Source organism: Rhinolophus sinicus, chromosome 7 (genome assembly GCF_057876585.1).
Source record: "Rhinolophus sinicus isolate RSI-liver-muscle chromosome 7, RSI-T2T, whole genome shotgun sequence".
Classification (NCBI taxonomy): domain Eukaryota; kingdom Metazoa; phylum Chordata; class Mammalia; order Chiroptera; family Rhinolophidae; genus Rhinolophus; species Rhinolophus sinicus.
This window is the reverse complement of record NC_142507.1, coordinates 10,066,537-10,088,343: the sequence shown is the minus strand read 5'-3', so window position 1 is coordinate 10,088,343 and position 21,807 is coordinate 10,066,537. Positions and strand designations below refer to the sequence as shown.

At 38.8% G+C, this 21,807-nt stretch overlaps 1 protein-coding gene across 16 annotated transcripts in view; it reads right to left on the bottom strand.

The window, feature by feature from the left end:
* The window catches only part of EYA1 (EYA transcriptional coactivator and phosphatase 1), a 294,427-nt gene that overhangs the window by 121,152 nt on the left and 151,468 nt on the right, over window positions 1-21,807 (bottom strand). For 8 of the 16 annotated variants that reach the window (XM_019726030.3, XM_019726026.3, XM_019726020.3 and 5 more), the window contains one exon: window positions 1,921-1,998. The exons of 6 other annotated variants lie outside the window; for them this stretch is intronic. In XM_019726030.3, the coding sequence (XP_019581589.1) occupies window positions 1,921-1,998 (78 nt within the window). Of the gene's footprint in view, window positions 1-1,920; window positions 1,999-21,807 lie in introns of those variants that run through there. 2 more of the 16 variants (XM_074318734.2, XM_019726090.3) reach the window with 1 other exon arrangement.

Below are 21,807 nucleotides of genomic sequence, written 5' to 3'. Positions count from 1 at the left end.
TGCTCCATTCTATGGTGGCCACTGGGACTGTGAGTGTGAACGAGACAAACAGAATCTCTCTTCTCACATGGCTAGTTTAGTAGCAGGAAGGACGATGAAAAATACTTCTGTCTTCAACCCTGTTATACTCTCTGGACACTTTCAGAATTTCCATTCCAGATCTTTCCTGGTCTCCAGCAGCTTCAGGTGGATGCTACCTCCCAATCCACAGGCCCCAAACTGAAGCCACCACCTTTCTTTCTCAGTCATGGTCGCCTTGCGTTCCCTCACTTTGATCTTCTCTCTGTGCCCACGCATTCCCCATGCTGGTTGGTTACTAAGACCATCAATTCTATTTCATAAATATGTTTTCATCTGTCACCTTCCCACACCCATTGTCAGTACCTGATCTCAGGTCTGCAGCATTTCTTGCCCAAATTAATGTGGAAAAAAAAAAAGAAAAACTCTGACTGGTGTCTCCACTTCCATTCACCAGCCTCCCCTCCACCTTGCCACGGTCATGAGTCTGTCTGTGACTCTGACTGTGCAACCCCCTTCCCCTGATGCCTCCCACCACGCTCTGGATGAAACACAAATACCGTCCAGACACTCATGCCTCTTTAGACTCTAGCTCCTGCCTCCCCTCCACCATGCCCCTCACTGCTTATACAGTACACACCGAGAATGGTGAACCAGTAACAGTTCCTCCGAGTTCCTTGTCTCCGTGCCTTGGCCTCCTTCCATTGAATACTCCATCTGTCCAGCTCCCCTTCCCCAGTTCTACGTGTGCTTTATTCCCACTTATTTTTAAAGGCTGAGTGCAGGCACCTCCTCCAGGAAGCCCTCCCTGACCACCCCATCCCAACCCAATCTTTGTTGGGTTCTTACTGGGTATTCTTGGGTGTCCCTGGGCTTCCCTCTGCCATTATCAAACTACTGTGAGGGTCTACTCGTTTTTCACTTTATTAAGCCCCAAACCAGGACCATTCTCATACATATTTGAAGCCATAATAACACAAAGCACATTGCCTGGCGTTAAGTCAAATTCTGTACGTGTTTCACAAAAGAACTAATGGCTATAACACCCTTTGTTATTTCCTTATTGCTTCCATCTGGTACATTAGCATAAAAGTTATGCATTTGCATTTCATTACATATCTATGAATAATTCCTTTTAATTGTGGTATGCATTAAATAAATGATCTTGAGAGCTAGATTAAATCGATCACAAATTTTTGTTAAGTATAGCATTCCCATTGAGAGGTTTTATAAACACAGCGGACAATATGAAAATGGTTAAACATTTAAGAGTTACATCTGATAGAAATAATTTTTAATTGAAACAGTCCAAGCTGGATAATTTGACAAATTTATAATCACATCCTCACAGTTAATTTACTATCACAATCACTTTATCAGTAATTTCATTATCACAGATGTGACATTCGAATATTTTGTGTGTTGGAGGCAGACTTTTTTAATATGAAAGAGATTAAAAACTAACTTGAGGATTTAATGCTGCTTTACAAATCTGTTTAATTTAGATCTATAATTGATATGACAGTTACTTGGGAGGTCTGTGTAGGGGGTATTAGAAGCTCAATTTTGGCTCCCTAAGTCTGCATGATTGGAAAATCACATAAATGAGAGAAAAAGGGAAGGAGTTATTAATATAATAAAGATAATTTAGTAGAAGAAAAAGAACAATGCCCCTTTTGAGTTTATCTCCTTTACAGGATACCAATATTTTCAGCAAATATTTTTTCATACTTAATAAAAACATCAGAATGTGACTCTGAGACAAGCTGCATTATATATAATACACACATATATACCATACCTGTGCATGTACACACATACATATACATATTTGTATAGATAAATAAACTAGGAAAATAATGTTTTGTATTAATGTAAAAAAATCTAATATTTCTTCCTTACCTGAACCTGAGAAATTGTCTAAAGACCCGTCTGCTGTTGTTGAAACTATTTCACTGCTGCTCATTGGCTCTGTTTTAACTATAAAAATAAACAACATGTATCATATACCCAATTAATAGTTATTCAAAAGGCAAGGTAGAGAAGATGCAACATTTAAATACGTTACATAGAAAAATCATTTCCAAAACCAGTCACTTTGTATTTGAACATAACTCAGATTAAAATTCCTATTAGGTTGGTGCACAAATAATTGAGGTTTTTGCAATTATTTTTAACCTTTTAAACTGCAATTACTTGTGCACCAACCTAATAGAATCTTTTCAAAAAACATTCACATGGTAAGTATTTTCTCCCTAAGGAAACAATCTATTGTGACAAGTTACCCTTTAAAAGAATTGCTTTAAACTAAAAGTAGTTAAATTCATTGTTACCTTACACATTTACTGAATTGCTGATTAATAAATAACATCTTAAAATTTGCAAAATGTGGATGTGAAATTGTTTCCTTGGTAGCCATTTGGCCAAACGGAGTCAAAATAACAGAATAAAAAAACTTGAAAAAGTGGGAAATAATGCCATTGGGTTTTCATGATGCTCAAGATCAGGTGTATGTGTGCACGTGTGTGCACACATGTACACATGTGTGCACACATGTACACACATGCACTTTCTCAGTGACCCAGCATGGCTAAAACACAGAGTACTCAATTTGATGCATTACTACCACCCAGCCATGTCTGGCTGCCAATTCGTCAGTATCCAAGGTACACTTGGTACCCAAAACACACTAAATGTAAATGAAGCAGAAATGTGTCCATTTGTAAATAATACTGAAAGCAGTCAGTTTGTGGGAAACATGTATGACCTTTGATAAAGTCCCTTGGGGCTGTAAAATAAAAACATTTAGATTTATGCTATAGGTTCTCCAAAGCAACTCACTTGACTGATGCAATGATGATATTATTGCACCCCTACCAAATGGATAAGCCAGACCACCTCAGAACATTTGTCATTTCTCCTAGGTTTAGGTTATTTTTAAGTGAAAAGATAGCATTACTGTCTTCCCTAGAAACTACGAGTGATGCTATCAGTAGAATTTGACTAGCCTACTTCGTGGAAGTTCTCCGTCCCCATTAACAGGTTTTCAGAAAGAATGCAATGATATTTTAGAGGCTACCCCAAAATCAACAACGTGCTTTCCAAAATGAAAGCCCTAACGAGAGAACATTTGGGGAGGCTTCTCTCACAAACACATTCTGCAATGGGAAAGGGTGATGGAGAACACGCAGGTTTCTCTTCTCTCAACATGGCCAATCTCTTAGAAATGCCAGGCAAAGGACTAATTCACCCTCCTGGGCCTTCAAAACTTTCACAAATGCATAACGAGTGGCTTTTAAAAATAGGCATTATAAATAGTTGCAGCAGATAATCCCTTTCAAAAAATTAATTATTTAGACTGTTTGTAACAAAGTTGAAAAATAAAACCAGTGAGACTAAAGGGAATCACTCCAACTGCTTGCTTTAATGGAGACCAAACCATAGCATAACTAAAGTTTTCACTTTCCCACCACTTGTTTTGGGTTAGAAGACTTAGTTCATGCTAATCAATTCTGACATAAGCCTGTGTTTCCTTTCTTTCTTCACGCCTCCAAGCAAGCTAATCATCTTCTCTTTATAAACCAGTATACCGCCATGGAGTTAGGGAAGCAGGTATGCCACCGGAAGTTTCCCATTCAGTGGTCCACATCCAATTTTACCTTCCTTAAAAAGAACTCATACAATGCCCAGTATGTAGAAAGCAATAGCTCTGTTTCACTCTGTCCTGAACAGATGATCACTGAGATTCTGAACATAGAATCACATACCACATGCCTAGCAAAAGATCAAAAGTAGACCCACAGGGCATAGGTCATGTAAAGTGCCTACTATGTGTCAGATTCTTCATAGATGTTATGATTCATCCTTTTAAACCATCCTATAAGTTGGTCTCAGAACACAACTCACACACTCCCTAGTTAGATACCGTCTTCTTGTTTCACATGCAAAAAACTGAAACCAGAGGGGATAGGCATTTGCCCAGAGTCATAGGAAGTGGCAGAAATGGGATTTGAGGTGGGGTATTTTTGGTTCCAAGGCTTGAAGATATGGCAATAAGTGGCACTTCCCAATAGTTAGAGCTACTCTGTGACAGAGCAAGGCAACTGAGTGGCAGTGTCACACAATCGCAGTCCTCCTGGTGACTTAGCATTTCCAGGCCAGTGAACTGGTTAGAAAATCTCCAGTAGAAGCTGAACTGGCTGGGAAAGACAGTGAAGAATACATTTTCCACAGCATGGGACGTTAAGCCCAGATTGCTTCTAACTCTTTGCAAATATAAGGTCTATGATTCTGTAGACTGGACCATAACATGACTTGGTGAAAGCCTGACTATATCAAAACTACTGCTGTACCCCTAAAACCTACCCCACCTATTCTCCATATGATCGGCTTAATCACATGTAGCTTTCACTCCCAAAAGACACATTCAGTTATACTTGAAATGCCACTAAAAATAGGCAAAAAGAATAGGAAGGAAAGAAAGAGGAAACTTTTTTTTTTCTTTTAGGCCCCAAGTACACTGCTTTTTGCCATTGTTCAAATGTACCCATCTATACACTAAGGAATAAAGACTCTCTTTTGCTAATGAATCCAGTTCTTTTTGTAAAGGCTCACTGTTGGAGAGAAGAGGATGTACATAAGGTAACTACCAGGATATTCATGATTTTATCAGTTACTGTAATTGAATACTTTGATCACCAGGGACCTTAGGCTAAAGAGACTGGTGATTTATTGTGATGGAAAATAGGTTCTGAATGAAAGCCAAATGAACAGAGATGACTTCTGGCTTTGTTGTTGCCAAGCAGACAACCACCAGAAAGTTAAAGACAAGAAAAATCCTTCGCCACCAAAACTTGACCCTTTGCCACTAGTGCCACCACACTTATAATATGCTGTAGATATAATAGAGCACCTCTCAAGGTTTTGAAACGAAAACACTTTTTTTTTTTTTAAAGTCTTAGAGATTGAAGCTACTGTCACATCTGAGAACAATTATGCCATCTAAACCCCCTATCGGGAAAGAAAAATCTCGAATGATCTATGGCTCTCTTCCAAATAATCGTAGAATTCTTTTATCTCCACCATATTTTTTCCTTCATCACATGCCTTTAGACTATGAGAAAACAGAATTTGTTATTCTCTTTTGCCCCCACTCATGGGTATTTTTTTCTACCACGCCAAGTTTCCAATCTTCCATCAGACACTTAAGGGCTTATTATCCTTTAAAAATATTCACCCTTTCATGTCCCTGATTCCTCCCCACCCGCCCCAACTCTTTCACTTGGCCATGCCCTGTAGGCCTGAGCTATACTGGGCAACCTGTGACTCTGCAGAGGTACCACAAACATCCCACCTATCAATGCCTTTGGGCGTTGGTTTTGGACTCAGAGAATCCAGTTACCTGCCATAAGTCTTTCTAAAAGTTACTTGACCTCTTCAACCGTAATAATCTCATATACAAAAATTTAAAAATGATGCTTATGTTACAGGAATGCAATAATTCATAAAAATGTATGTAAAGTGCCTGGGATGAAGTAGGAGCTGAAATTATATTTGTCACCATCGTTAGTCCCAGCAGCATTTTTTTCTGCTACACTGAATACCTTAATCCTGGGAACAATATTGAATACAGCGTTGAAAGCACTGGCTCTGGAATTACCAAATGAACCTCAGTCTAGCTTTGCTATTAACTGTATGAACCTGGAAGAGTTATTCAACGTCTGCATGCCTCAGCTCCCTCATCTGTAAGTGGGGATAATATACTCATGAGCGGATAAAAAAAGAATAATGCTTATAAATCATTTAGCACTGTGCTAGGTGCCGAGGCCATATTTTTATAGTTATTCTATCATTGCAGTGTCTCTTTAACCATGAGAAACCCAAGTCTTTCTTATGGGACAAGATCTATTGTAACCTTCACCTTAAAGATAAGCTTACTCTGTAAAAGCAAATTAGAGGAATCTAAAGTGACTTGTGTAAGATCAACCCTGAGGCTGTTGCCTCAGGAGAGCCCAAATCAAATCAAGGTAACTTGGATGTAACTCAAGAAGGCAGGGCTAAATCATGATTCAGAAAACGGATACTTTGGTCATTACAATCAGTGTAGGTTCTTTCTGAAGAAACAGGGTAGCGGGAGGAAGGTGGTGCCCGTGGCAACAGTGATCGGTGATTCCAGGAGGAAAAGGTGGGCATCTCTCTCTAGCACTGTTTAAAGTGAGTTTACTGAAACTGGCCCATGAAAAAGACACCTGTCTTCCTTCACCTTCAATTGAAATGGAGACACCTATCAGACCACTGGAGCAAGGTGACATTAGCTTCCAACATCACCCAACTAACCCAACACACCCTGAGTGTGCTCACCAAGCAACTTTTGGCTACACTTCCAATGCTGTGGGCATATACATCACCGCCAGGAAGACGACAGGCCCAGCAGGGGAGAAAAGTATTCAGTCCATTTGATTAGTTTCCTTTCTCACCAGGTGTTAAGAGAACAGTTAAAGCAAGTTCACCCCCAAATGACAGCTCTGCCTGCTGGACCGGGAGCCTGCCTCAGTGTTCTGAACAATTCACCCAGGACGGCACCAGCCTGAGTGAGGGTGAGCAGCAGATACCCCTCAAGCAGCCGCTAAGCTCACCTCTTAACTTTTCCTCCAAGTCTAACCATCCAGCTTGTCTTTGTGTGGCACACGCGTGGTCTTCCTTTCTATTTTGCTTCCCACTGTGAACGCGCAAGGACTCCAAAAACCCAGCTCACCATCCCTCTACTACTCTAAGATCTTGTCCTCTCTTCTGTCTCAAAGAAACGTACCTTCCTTCCACTTTGGTTATTAAATGGTTCGGCAACACCACTGGCCAGCACTGTGTTACCTCCAAGAAATGCCACGTTTTACCTTTTCCACATGGTCACTTCTGTAGCACTGGCTCATCAGCACATCCTGCCCAAAGCCCTATCCATTCTTCCACTCCAGCTTCCCTAGCCCAGTCTGGAACCTGGAGCTCCCACCCGAGAATCCTGGGTTGTCTCACTTTTCCAAGCTATCTTCCAAGCTCGAATCCCAGGATGGGCATTCTCCAGCTGTCCACTCTTCGGCCACTGTTCTGGATGACCACGATCCGCAAGCTGACCGACTCCTGGAAAACGCACGCTTCCATATTCTTTGGAACAACCCTGTTGCTTGAGAAGCCCCCTTTTCCATTGCTTGAGCCTGAAAGTGTCCATGGAGTCTTTCCCACTTCCTTCAAGCCCTTGAACCACACTTCATCTGCCATCACCAACTGTTTTATAAAGAATGTTGAAGCTGCATTCAATCTTTCAGTTATCCCCTGCAACATTTCCCAGTTTCCCACTGGTTAATCTCAGTGGAGGCTGCCTTTCCTTTAGTAAAGTTAACCTCTACAGCTTTGTCCTGAGTGCCGCTTCCACACCTCGTTTGCAACAATACTCCGTTGTTTCATTGTTTGGTCTCTCAACATCCTCAATCACCCCATCCAAAGAGGCTGCTTCCCTTCCACCTACAAAAACAGACGGTCTCCAGTCATATTTATGTTTTCTCTCCACCATGATACTTCTCTCCCTTCTTTCATCACCAAGTTTCCTGAAAATGTGCTTCAAATGCTTATCTACTCTCTCCTTAATCCTTTGCATCATCCCTTTATAGCTACTATTTTACCGTTTCCGCGAAAATAAAACCAGGTTTTATATTAATTTTTGTTCCAAAAGACACAGTAGGGCTTATGTTCAGGGGATGTCATCCTGAAAAATCATGCTAGGGCTTCTTTTCCGGTTACGTCTTATTTTCAGGGAAACATGGTACTAAAAGGACTTTCCAAATCTCCCAATTCAAACTTTGCTCAACCCTGATTTTCCTTCATTCTTTGGTAGAGTGGGACACCTCTGACATTTTTCTCAGCATTGATCAACACAAGACAGCAATTACTTCCCTCTTTTTTCCTTCTATGGGTCTATTTCTCTGATTTTTCTTGCTTTGTCGGCCCTGTGGTTCTTGAGTTCCACCTCCCTCTTACCTGTCTGAATTTTCTCTCACAATTGTTTCTTTCCTGGCCACACCATTTTTAAAATCACTTTCATGTAACTGACTCTCCCGAATCTCTGTCCACATGCATTTCTGTCTCCTAGAGACCAATCCCCATATCCCAGGGATGCAATGCCCTGCCCAGACCAAGGTCAAACTCAATCTGCACAAACATAAAATCATCACCCTAGCCCTCTGTCAGGGTCATATCATGACTGGAAGTTTATTTTCACCCTGATTTCTCTTGGCTCTCCTTTCTCCACAACCTGGGACCAAGTCTATGGCTTCCACCACTCCAATCTTTCACAACCATCTTCTTTCTAAATTTACAGTCACTATCTTACTTCTCTCACGGCTCTTCTCTTGTGAAAGTGGGCAAATGTGCCTTTCAGTTACTACTTTAAGTAGAAATATTTATCTTTCCATAGCCGAGATTTGAGAGTCACTCCTGGCTCGGAGATCTTCAGTAAGGTCCCTGTTTTCTCCTGAATTCAGTTACCATTCCTTAATCATGTTTTTAATGTCTTCTATACTCTACCACCAACCTTTTCCTCTTCTTTTTTTTTTTTTTTTTTTTGCTTTACTTTCCAATTCTCCCATCACACACTTCGTATCTGTATAACAACTAGTAACTTACAAGAATTCAAGGGTGTCACAAAATAGTGTCACATGTAGTTGCCCTACCTTTCCCGTGTAACACTGGTATTTCCATTGCACAGGTAAACAACCACATGTACCTCTATAGAGTCAACATTATAACCAACCTGGTCTACCCAGACATTGTTTAATCCTCATATCCACAGTACAGCAGTGCCTTTCCCTCTGGCATCAAATGTTCTACAAAACTTCCATCTGACAAAATCCCACAGCTCCTTCAAGGTCAACTAAAGTCCCACCTGCTTTGTGAAGTCCTGCCTGATCTGTCACTCAGGGGGATGGTTCTTGTCCTTGAGCTACTGAATCTGAGCTTTTATCGCCTTCAGAACATATAGTGTATTCTGCCTCATTTTACATTTCCCAGTCTTATTCATTTTAATATATTATAAATTTGTTCATAGGAAGATCAGCATCTTTTTATATCCCTCCAGATCTTAGCACAATGCTTAATACATAGTTGGAACTCAACAGCCATTGAGGGAATAGATGAAGGTAAAAATGTACAGCTGGCTTAAAAGCCAGATTATAACTGACTTTATGTTCCTGGGCACATTGCATAGGGCAATTAAAAACTGTATATGTTCAAACATAATATAATGTTTTATTCCTCCCAAATTATCACTCAGTCAACTTATGTGCTGGTTCTTATAAAGACTCTCACTTACTCACAAACTCGTGTCTGTTACGTTATTTTGAACAAACAAAGTGTTCTTTGGAGAAGACACATTAGCATAAAGTAAAATCAATCATTGGAGCGTTTGTATGTTTAGAGAGGACCCTGCCTAAATCAGCAAAAAGAGAGGTAAATACAACACAGAGATTTAATAATTCATGGGGCACGACCACCCAAAGGCAAATATTAGAAATTGCTGTAAATAAGCCCTAACAGAACCCACTAAAAAGCTGCACTGCACTTGACTATGCTGCAGATAACAGATATAAACCTAGAAGACAACAGAAAAGCACAACCATTGTAATGTCGTGTTATCCTTTGGACTCAATGGCAAAGTCACTCACAGATTCAATGCGTACTCTCTCAAACCAGGAGGCAAAAGTGGAAACGTATGTTTTTAAAACTATGTCAAATGACTCAGAGAGTGTCATCAAAGGATACCAAAGGCATATGTGAAGAGAAGGAATAAAATTAATGTAGGAAATATGAAAGTGGAAAACAGCAATATTCCTCAGTTTACCTGTTCCATGTTATATCTCATTTTAAAGGCATATAATTGAATTAATAAATTAAATATAAGTAGTGGCGTAACTATTTCTTCTTTACCTAATAGTGCGTATATCCTTGAACCTAATGTATTCTCTTTGGTCAGTTCCCATTTGGAAAATGAGCCATTCCTTTATATTTGGATTGGCTCTATAGCCTGGCATGTAATTATTATCTCTCCAAAGTTTTAAAGTTAAAGCCATCCCCTTTTTCTTAAAAGAGGGTGGAAAAATTATAGCTCTTCAAAAGAGCACATCTGGTACAACCTTATGAAAACCAAATCAACACGTCTAAACCAAATTTGAACTTACGGGTAGATATACATGGCCAACAAGAAATGTGTCCATTTCAAAACTGGTTATTTCCAGGAAGTAGAGCCTATGGGAGTGGCATTTTGCAAGGACTGTAGAGGTCTAGACTAGTTGATTTTTTTTTTTTTTTTTTTTTTGGTCAAAGAAACGATATGTGGTAAATGATGACGGCTCCTCTGAAAGGTCTCTTGCAAGTCCACTTTCCCTGTTTTGCAACCCTCATTCTTGCCCCACTAGCTCAGGTTCCTAACACACAGAATCTGGGAAGATTACATGCGGCTCCGTAAGGCTACTCATCTCTCCCCCAGTCCACTCTCTTCTTGAAATTGCTGCCAGATTAATACCTAAAACACTTTCACCGTATCAATCCCTTGGTCAAAATATTCAGTGGCTTTTCTATTGGCTCCAGGATGAAGTCCAAATTCCTTAGCCTAGTATTCAGGGTCCTCCCCTGCTTGGCTCCACCGGGTCCTTCCAAACTTATCTACTATCAATTCCTTCTTCAGCTATAACTGGTCTCCTCACAGTCTCCAGAACTATCCTACCTTTGTTCCTACTGCTCCTTCATTTCGAATGCATTCCATCTCTTCTCAACCTATTCAAATTCTACCCATTTCCCAACACTCAGCTCAGATTCCATCTCCTTCTTGAAGCCTGGCCAGACCTCAGGGAGCTGAAGAGCTTTTTTTTTTCTGAACTCTGAGAGCACTTTTGTTTGGATCAGTGGCTTCTAACCTTCTTGAGAATGAAGCCCTCTTTCTAACACCAAAATATTTCAGGACCCAAATGATAGTCTAGTTTGAATCTGTTGATTGAGAAAGTGCATAATGACAAAAGCCTACTGCAAATTTTCAGACAAGAAAATCCATCCTTAAAAAAAAACACACAAACAGAACATCTATATGTAAAATAGAGTTTAATTGATATGTGGCCTGTTCATTTCCTCATCCTACAAAGATTCTGCACAAAAGAATTTGCTGACCTTTGGTACTAGTTCTGCCATCTCCTGGGGATCTCTCAGCTACAGATTAAAAATCCACGTCTTTATAATTTAATCGACATACTATGACCTTTAATGTTTGCCACATTTTCAAAAAGTCTTGTCTCCCTCAACCAGACTGTGGTAGATTCTTCACGTACAGTAAAAACTAAATAAATGGTTCCTTCCTAGGACACGTTAAGTATTTTAGGTTCACTTTTTTCACTAGTTTGTTCTTGTAAAATTTTTTATAAGTACAGAAAAGTTAAAAGAATTATACAGTGAATATCTATAAACCTACCATCTAGATTCCGCAATTAACAGATTACTATATTTACTTTTCCATATCTATTCCTCATAAAACTGTCTTATTTTTTCATGCATTTCAAAATAAGTTACAGATGTAATACATTTCAACATTCCTACCATTAATGAGAGTTCATATTTGTTTATAGATATTTTTTTAAGTAAAATGTATATATAATTAAATGCACAAAACTTAAATGTGCTATTGGGTGACTTTAAACAGATGCCTACCTTTAGATTCCAAAGGGGACCTAAATATTTTTAGGTTGTTATTATAATGGAAGCAAGGGACAGCAGAGTGAAAAGACTGCTCCAATTTAAGAACTAAAGTAGCAATATAACATTCTCAGTTTTGGACATAGGCAATACTGAAGTAGAATTTTAGCCTGGAAAAGTAGAGTTTTTTTTAAAGTAGTTTATGTTTATTGAGCACTTACTACACGCCAGGCATTGTGTTAAGCTCTTTACAAGCAATGGAGGGTTTGCTCCTTGTGGCCAGTTTATGAGCAATTTATTGCAATTATCACATTTCAAAGAGGAGGAAACTGCAGCTTAGAGATGTTTAAAAACTAACCTAAGGTCACACAGCTAGTTTCAAATTTCTTTGATTACCATACCTTTTATGAAAGCACTGAACAGTCAAACGTTTTCTGATTAGGGTTTTATCAACCTTCATCATTCCTCGGATGGAGAGCTGAACAATCAGTGAAAGGCACAACAATAGCAAAGTGCCAGAAGACCTGGGCATTGAATAAAAAGTGTACCGGTGTATGTTGCAAATTAGCGGATGGTAAAATAAACTGTAGCATATGCAGACTGGAAGCAGATGAGCCAGCTTGGGCTCAGAACCTGTCAATGTGGAAAAACTGTCCACTTGACTAAAACGTAATCAACCTACCAAATGTACCTCTCAGGTCACACACCCCTTTCTCATCTCTTCCCTTTCTTCAGCGACTCCCAGGAGCACCCAGACAAAACCCTACCCGTGTTGTGTATTAACTGAGCAACTACTTACTGGGTCCCCCAGGTACTCAGAGTACCTGCAAAGGTAGGCGATGGGAGGTTATCTCAGAGGAGGAGGAAATATCCTCTCCTCCCACGTAGACACCACAGTATCCAGTCCCAGTGATGTTTTTATAAATATAACATTTATTATCACTTAATAGTAGCTACAATTTTTGAGCATATAGATGCTAATGACTGTGTTTAGTATTTTAGACAGACTAATTGTCATAACACCTGTGATAAAGGTGAGACCCCCCCCCCCATTTTACAATGGAGAAAGCAGAGGTTCAGAGGCTGTAGATGATGATGGTGATAACACTGGCAGCCAATGGATATTAAGAACGTCCTAAGAGTCACACACTGTTGTGTTTTTCCAACTCATGGACCCATCCTCACAACCCTCTCCAAGTAGGTCCTCTCATTACCTTCCTTGTACAGACCAGGAAGTAGAGGCGCAGAGCGCTGAGTAATTATTTAGCACCACATTGGCTAACTGGAAAGTGGCAGAGCTGACAGCCTGACTTCAGAAGCCTCTCCCACCCCCCTGTTCTGTTGCCTCTGGAAATCCGCACATCAGTTACAGGGTTAGTAAACAGCTGAATTGTGCTTTACTAGCTCAGGTGAGCCTGAGTGTGAAATTCCTGTTCTCACTATCATGCAGCTCTGCTTTCCTATGTTTTTAATATTACTTGTTCCCCACTTTCCTGAAGGCAAGTATCGGATGTAAATTTATGCTGAGAGAAACAATGATATATAAGAAAGTACATAATTTCAGATAAAAATACCCTCATGACTTCTCACCCGGAGTCTCCTCACCACCCACAACTACTTCAAAATACCGCCCAACTATACTTCAGAAACACAGATGCAATTACATCACTCTCCTCTTTCCAAGCCTTCAGGCTGCCCAGCTCCTGCAGCACAGAATGCAAACTCCTGAACCTCATACATAAGGCCCTTCATCATCCGCTTTGGGTGACTTAGCTCCATCTCTGTGCACTTTGCCCACGTCCGTCAACACACACACACACACACACACACACACACACACACACACACACACGGAATTGGGATGTCTTTGCTACAGCTGGACAATCCACGCTCTCTCTTCCTTCCTGGCTGAGCACCCAGTGTTTTTCTACTTCTCCTTCAAGACTCAGTTTAAGCATTACCAGCATGCAGAAACCAACCTCCATCTTCAGTCACCTGAATCCTGATCAAGTGCCCCAGCTCCACTGCAGAGTGCAGCCCTCATCCTCAAGTATGGTGGTCAGCTGGACTACAGGTCTGCAAATCACAGGCGACTATGAACTTCTCCGGGCCACAGTGGTATTTGAGCCAATTTCTAGACACAACCACTTAATAAATATTTCTTGAATGAATTAGCGATGCAATGGTGGATATATAGTGTGATATATATTCTTCTGTATCTTACGCATATATATAAAATCTCATGCGTTAAATACATGTATATTCTTTTCTTTGCAGCTTACCTACATCATTGCTCCTGCAATTTTTCTCCACCTTAAAAATGTTTACCTCCAATCATGACTCTTTCCCATTGTGTAAGGATATTCAACCTAAGTGTACTAACTAGCCCAATCTTTGTAACATTCAATTCTTTCTTGGTATGGTGTGGAAATTGCTTCATCGTTGCTAAATACTATTCAATTCAACAGCTGAAGTTTTCGTTTATGAAACAGTTAGGAGCATGGGACGGATGTAGGTCAGTTACTACAGATCAAATTCAAATGGCGGGTGTTCTCTGCCCGGATGGACTACTGTATGAGCCGGTCTGCGACACGATCATCTTCAAATATTTGAAAAATGGGCTTGAGACACTTATTCAATTTCACAAGGCTTTGTAAATACAATTGAGGAGTCTCTTCTCTTGTAATTGTTCACCTGTATTATTTGTTTAGTAATATGGGGCATTCATTCAACAAGTATTTGTTGACTGCGAAATCAAGTATTTGTTGTTCTGCTCGAGTTGAGGACATACTAGGCCTGTCTCTGCCCTGAAGGAATCTAGAGACCCTACCAGGTAAAACACACATATACATAGATGCTTCCTTCACTGGGTCATAATCTTAGACAAGGTAACAAAAAATGTTTAAGGCAGGTCAAGTATTTGGGTAAGAACCAAGCTTCGGGGCTGTTGGGGAGTCCATGTCGTAGAGTGTGAAAGATGTGGGCTTTGAAATCAGCCTCCCGTGTCTTTGAAAGTGCATCTCCAACACGGTGTAAACACAGACGAGTCACTTAAACTCTTTAAAATGAGATGCATAAAAGTCACCCTGACTTTTCTGAAGGATAAAATAAGATATCTAGAGGGCATAAGCGATGTGTTCAGTAAATAGTGGGGGCTCCGTCACTTCAGCTCATATGCTTTCTTTTGCTAAAAAGTATTCTTTCCATGAAAAATCCCCCTTAATCACTCATAGATGTAATGATAAAATAGGTAAGCATTTTAGATATTGATTCATGTTATGTAAGAAAAAAAATGTTTCCAATTTGTATTATGGGAGTAATAAAACATACCTTCTTGGAATATGTTTGGTAGAGTTTGTCTACCTTTTTTGGTGTGATGGGATATTGGACGAATGAAATAAAACTGAAAAATCTGCAAAACGGCAAGTTACCAGGAACATAATCATAATAAGCTTTTACTTATACACAATTGTGGGTCCTAAAACTTAATATCAGTGAAAAGCGAATCCCTGATTCATTTCTCAAACATGGATTTTGTTTGGAGAAGGCCATCACTGAGGACGGCTATGTGACAGAAAACTTTTTTGCTACCCTAAGTAAAAATGGAAAAATTTTAATTATGTACATATTTTTTATATTACATTGTATGTTTGGACCCAAAGAAAGGAGAATGAATTCCTCTTAGACCTTCTCAAAGTAAGCAAAGAAAACACACATGCACATACACGTGTACACACACACACACACACACACACACACACACCACTTTATCTGTATACTGCTCACCCCAAAGTATCCTTCACCATTGCAAGAAATTAGGAATTACTTACAGCAAGGAATCCATGCCCGAAGGGATAAGAATTCGCCTAAATACTAGCACTCACTAAAGGTTCACTTATGTCCCTGGAAGGAATCAGAAGATTTTCCCAGAAGATAGGATGCTCTTAGAGAAATGGACCACTGTTTGTACCCAAGTTCTGACCCACCTAAGGTAGAGACGCTACAGAACTGTGATTCTCTGAGTATCAGGTATTGGGAGGAGGTGAAAATTGGCTACATGCTGTCATTACTTCATCAAGAAGCTTGGCTCCTAGAAACTCTGAGCCTAGTTCCAGGCAATGAGCATTGGCGTCCCTATTCTGACAGTAGGAGATACGGTCAGCTATGTACGCCAGGCTGGAGTATGTGTGCCAACGTACGAGGCCCTCCACTTCCTACCCCTTCATTCCTCTGACTGGCCTCTTACACACTCTGTCATTGTCTCTCCTCCAGCCACAATGAGCAGCTTGCTGTTCCTAGAACATACACGGCAGGTCCCTCACTCTCGCCTTTGGCGACTGCTCTTCCTACGGAGCCCCCCACAAATGCCACTTAACCTTCTTTGAGTTTGGCTTGGTTAATATCATCCAGTTGTCAAAGCCAAGAGAAATCTGACCAGAGTTATCATGTACTTGAAAATACTTTCTGAGGTAGAAAAGGTATATCTGAACAGTAGCAAAACTGCAGCTGCTTTTTAGATTGTACCGTAATTCAGCTCCAATCCAAATGTGCGTATAAGAATGACATATAATGCAAAGCAGAGATGACTTCCCATCTCTGTTGGAGCCCAGAGAGGCTGAATGTAGATGGCCGGCTGACAGAATTGTAATTAACTCTAAAGCTTTGAAAACTGGTACGAGACAATTGCCCTAAAAGTTAACCTACTGATGGATTACACTGTGTACGTGTGACACCAGAATGGAATCTCACACACACACAAGGACTTACAAACCAGCGTACAACTACCCTGAGGTAATGTCCTCCTACTGAAGTCTTTTTGTCATCAAAGCGTCTGCCATTGGTCCTTTTACAGCTCTGCTGTTTGCTAGAGAATTGTGTCCTCCAGCCATGAAGACACCAGTATGGCAGAGAAGCACCGATGTTTAGTATGACGGTATCAGAAAGAGCCCTGGCAGTGGATGGAGTCCCATCTTCTCTCCACAGAATAATACAGGCATTTTAAAATCCAGGCTCTGGACTCAAAACTTGATTCAAATACCAGGTCAGATACCCACTGTGCCAATTATAAACCATGTACTTTCCAACTTGTCATTTATTATAACTTTTGAAGACTCATTTTCTTGGTGTAAAATAGGGATTAGTACTATAGAAATGACTATTACTTACATGAATTCTAGGAGTTAATACGTAACAGAGCATTTAGTACGTTCCAAATGTGCTACAAGTTTTCCTTATCCTCACAGCAAGCCTGACTGTGTTCTGCTATTATCCCATTTTACAGATGAGGAAACTGAGCCATACGAAAGCGAATTTGCCTGAGCTCACAGCTAGTAAATGGAGCTAGGATTCAAACACAGTCTCTTACGCATGATGTTGGCAATCTCAAAGGAATTTTCTGAAGATTAATGAGATAAATGATGGGTTCTGGTCAGCATAATGACTAATAATAAGTTATTTATAAAAATTAGCCATTACTATTAATTAGCAACAGGCATGTGATAATTAGTCTCATACACTCTACAGGCAAATATTAAGTCCTAACAAACTATTTTGTTCCTCCTGGCTTTTGTTAAAGAACAATTTATAAGAGGCTAATCCTGTGGCTACAGACAAACTCTAAAAATGTCATTTAGCAAAACTTTATTCACAATGTCCCTTAATCTTCCAGAAACTAAATCAGGTGCAGAACGCAAACAACAATAAAATTAGATTACCATTTTTCTATTGACAACAGAATATCTGACCACAAAAATATAAATATAGTCTTGAAACTGCAGCCTCAAACCATAATTTTATACACATTCACTCCAGTTTACATATTTCTCATAAATAAGATTTCTTTATCACACTCTAGTTGGATATAACTATTTTACTAAATTAAAATTACAGTGAGAAAAACAACCTCAGATCACTTGTATGTGTGCTAAGCTTTGGAGAAATGATCAAAACAACTTTAAAATAACTTCAGATAATATAAATTTGTAAAACTGAATTAACCTATGATCCTAAAATATGCAATACGCAATTAAATAAATCTTAAGACGCAGAAAATGAAGCCACCTAATTCAAGATCGTATCTCTTATCATCTTGGAAATCTGATAGGCCAATTCAAAATTACTATTTGAATTACCACCAGAATTCCTGAAACCCTATTTGTAGTGAAGATTTCAATTGCATCTGGTTTTATGCCCCTGAAAGGCAAACTCATCTGCCTTAAGACAAGTTTAAGCTTCTTCTTGAGTCTGAATCTACATTTTCAATAGAGAAAACAGAATTAGAGTTCTTAGTTCCGCTTGCTTCACCTCTCTTCGGCCCTTCCCCACTCCTCACCCCCAGACAACCCAAAATAAACACTCAAACCAGCAATATATGAACTGACCAATCTCGGGATCCCATGGACTTAAGACAACCAGAAAAAACAAAGATGGAAAGAATCACTGCTTTGCAAACAAGGCCTTAATTAGGTACGTAAATAAAAATCCTTTTACTGCTGCAGCCCTGAGTCCTTCTGATGGAAGGTTCCCCCACTACTTCTCACACCTACACAGTACAAACATCAACACTACAGCCTCTCCCAAATTTTGAGGCTTGAACACATACCCACACATTGCAAATGCTCTCAGAGCTGACACTTTAATACTTACCTGAAAAAGGCATCACTACCAAAAAGCCTGTCTTAAAAATTATGCTTTGACAATCACTCTAATAAGAAATTTCTATTCCACCCTGTCTTGAAAGACTAACTTCCCCAAAGACCAGGAAAAATGGTTAAAAGAAAAACCGCAATTGGTGTTGTCATAACCATCCATTAGTCTCCTCCAGGTCAACCTTTAATTGTTCAATAGTAACTAAAACATTTATTCACTTGGAAACATAGCACTTCTAATAGTGCTTTCCTGAATGCAAGTCAAGCATTCCTGTATGCTACTATTTTATCTTTTTACCTGTTTATGTTTTATAATTCAAAGATTTATAAACTGGGTGGAACCAACAGTTAACTGCAACAATAACAATGCACAGGGAGGTTGGACTCGAATATAAAAAATATGAATAGCTGAAACTTCTGAAACACGAAACAGTCAAACAACTCTTCTAACTAAAGAACATTTCATCTAGGAAATAAAAAAAAGCACAATATGGGAGGCTGCAGCTCAGTCTCTTTCTGTCTTTATCCCTTAGATGAACCATAAAAATAGGCACTAGCCTGTGAGCACAGAACCTACAAACACTGAGTCTTATGATAATTTGGCAGCAGACTTAAGAAGAAACTTAATATTCTCTGCCTCTCCATTCCATTCCCTTCTTGTTTGTTCTTCAGATGAAGTTATGGTTTTTGATACAGGAGATTTTCATGTTTTCTTAGCCTCATTAGAGGGACAAGTGGTGGCAGGAAGTGAAAAATGGCTGAGTGAGAGAAGACAATCTATATAAACGTGGGCAAAGCCAACAACTGTGTAAACTAACTGGAAGTTTTGTTGACCTAATTAAGGAGACCAGCTTCAATTGGGCTGCAGTGAAGTCGCTGAAATATAAATCATGGCATATATAGCTAGAAATATTTGTTAGGGAGTTAGGGGAGGTGATTGATATTTTAAGCAGTCTTTGAAATTTTAATGAGTTTCTTGTTTTTCAGTCTTCTAATTCATTGGTAAACACCACTGATTTCAACATAAATAAGATGTTCAAAGAAGGAATAGGAAAATCTATAATGATTATATCCCAGAGAAGCTTGCCAGATATTATGACTTTGCTAATTTTAAGCTTTACTCCTCTAGTGGTGACTGAGAAGAAGGAAACCAACACATTATGGAACATATAGGTAGCATAATACATTGATTCACAAACTTAATAATAATCCAGAACTCTCTGAGACTATTTGCATCGAAACAGGCATGTGACATGGACGGTAAAGAAAGTTCAAGTCCATATTTTCAAAGTATATACTAAAATAAAACTGAATATCCCAGTAGATTGACTAAAATGCCATTAATTTTTTGGATAATTCATACTGATATCTTCTAACTTCACTTTCTAACTACTATAACCCTTGCAAAGTATACCACTAAGAATGCCTGAAAACAGAGTGAGACTAGTAACTGTGTAATTGTCTGAAACTGGCCTGAAAAATTCACTTCTAAGACATAAGACTGATTTTTTTTTTTTTTTTTTTTTTTTAGGATATGGAATAATTTCTAAGTATTTTCCAAATTGAGTGGCTCAGCAGATTATACAATTATCTAAAATATTTTTATGTTGAACTTATTTTAGTTATGCAAAAATCTTACAAAATATATATTCTTGAACATGAACATGGTATCAGCTGTTAAATGTAAATACTCAGAAATATAGTACCACTCCCTTAAAAAACAAACCACGCATCAATTCACACAATGCCATGGGGGGGGGGGGGGACACGTCCCCAACACATACTCGGTTTCAATACGAGTGGGTCTTATTTTGTTGGAGACAATTTGCCAGTAATTGATGACAAAATGAAACGTCTTAACCCTATTTCATTTCTTCACATATAAGAAAACTGACTACATTAGCTCATAATTACCCCTACCACTATGTATTGGTGTACTCTAGTAAGCAAAACAATTTAAGACACTTAGTCTTCTTTATTTTTAAGTTACTTTAAGTGACTGTCTTATTTGGACTTTTCAGTGATGAGAAGGACTGTCAGACGTGTGCACCTCTGGTCCCCTCGGACGCCCCTGTCAGTGGCTACCTGCACAACTCTTGTGTGGACCCACCAGCCCAGGGACCTGCCGTGGTCTGCACCGTGCAAACCAAGCTTCCACCTGAAGCCAAATTCCAAAGGAGAGAAAAAAAGGACTGCTTGTTTTTTTCTTTGCTCTATAAAATCCACGTAAGCACTAGAATTGCTTTCCTTTAAATAATTTAAATTTCGTTTTGATCACCTATCAAAATGGGAAGAAAAGTTTCAGGTGAAATGGAACCTTATCCAGAGAATAATTTTTTTGCCAAATCAGCAGTTTCTACTTTTGACAGTGACCCTCTTTCATAAACACTGGAAATGAAAGTATTTATTCAAAAAGGAAAATACAGTCTATTTACATGTTAAAAATAATCACTGTTGGTATAAAAATTAAGATGTCTCATATGAGAAACAACTGGTTTTGTATTTTTTAGCATAAATTTCATAACATTACTGGTTTTAAAAGCCTTCACTTATACATATTGGAATACTCCACCAAACACACACTTTAACGGCATTTGCTTTTGTTTATTTTTAAGAATGGTGATAAAAGATCACCATGGTGATTGGGGAACGATGGTTCAGTGTTTTGTTTATGGATAGAATTCTAACCACGGATAATTCATTGAATTTCTAGTGAAACTTATGCTCTAAGTTCATCAAGGTCCAGAGGTTTACTAGGAAATAAGTAAAAACATCATCTGTGAAGAAGTAACTTTTCAATAAGCTAACATAGAAATAAAGACAGTGCAACATGTAACATAGCCTTCCATATGCTCAAGTTTTAAAAATATACACAGTACCTAAATAAATGTGAATAACAGCTTAATATATATATATATATATATATATATATATATATATATATATGTAGGTATATGTATGTATATATAGTCTTGCTTATATGTTTAGGCTTAGGGATATGTGGATTAAAGTAGATATTTCTATTTACATAAACTATACATAAATATTCATGTATTAATTTTACAAAAAAGAAGTATAATAGTGCTATGTTTAAAGTATACTATTTAACCTTTAAGAAAGCAAATCAATTTTGTGTGTCTCCCAAATGAGGATGTATATTTGTAAACACCAAATATACTTTTTTGTTGTTTCTTTTTTTACTTATTTATAACTTAATGGCCAAAGCCACAAGAACAGTAGGCACACAAATTATTTTACTGGTATTCAGAAAGAATCCAGTCCAATGCTACATTTAAATAACTGTTTCAGTGTAACAAATGGTTATACTTAGTAACAAACGGGAAAGTTAAAATAAAGGAAATAACCACATTTTCATTACTCATGAAACAAAACAATGCAAACTGACACTGTGCTGTGGAGA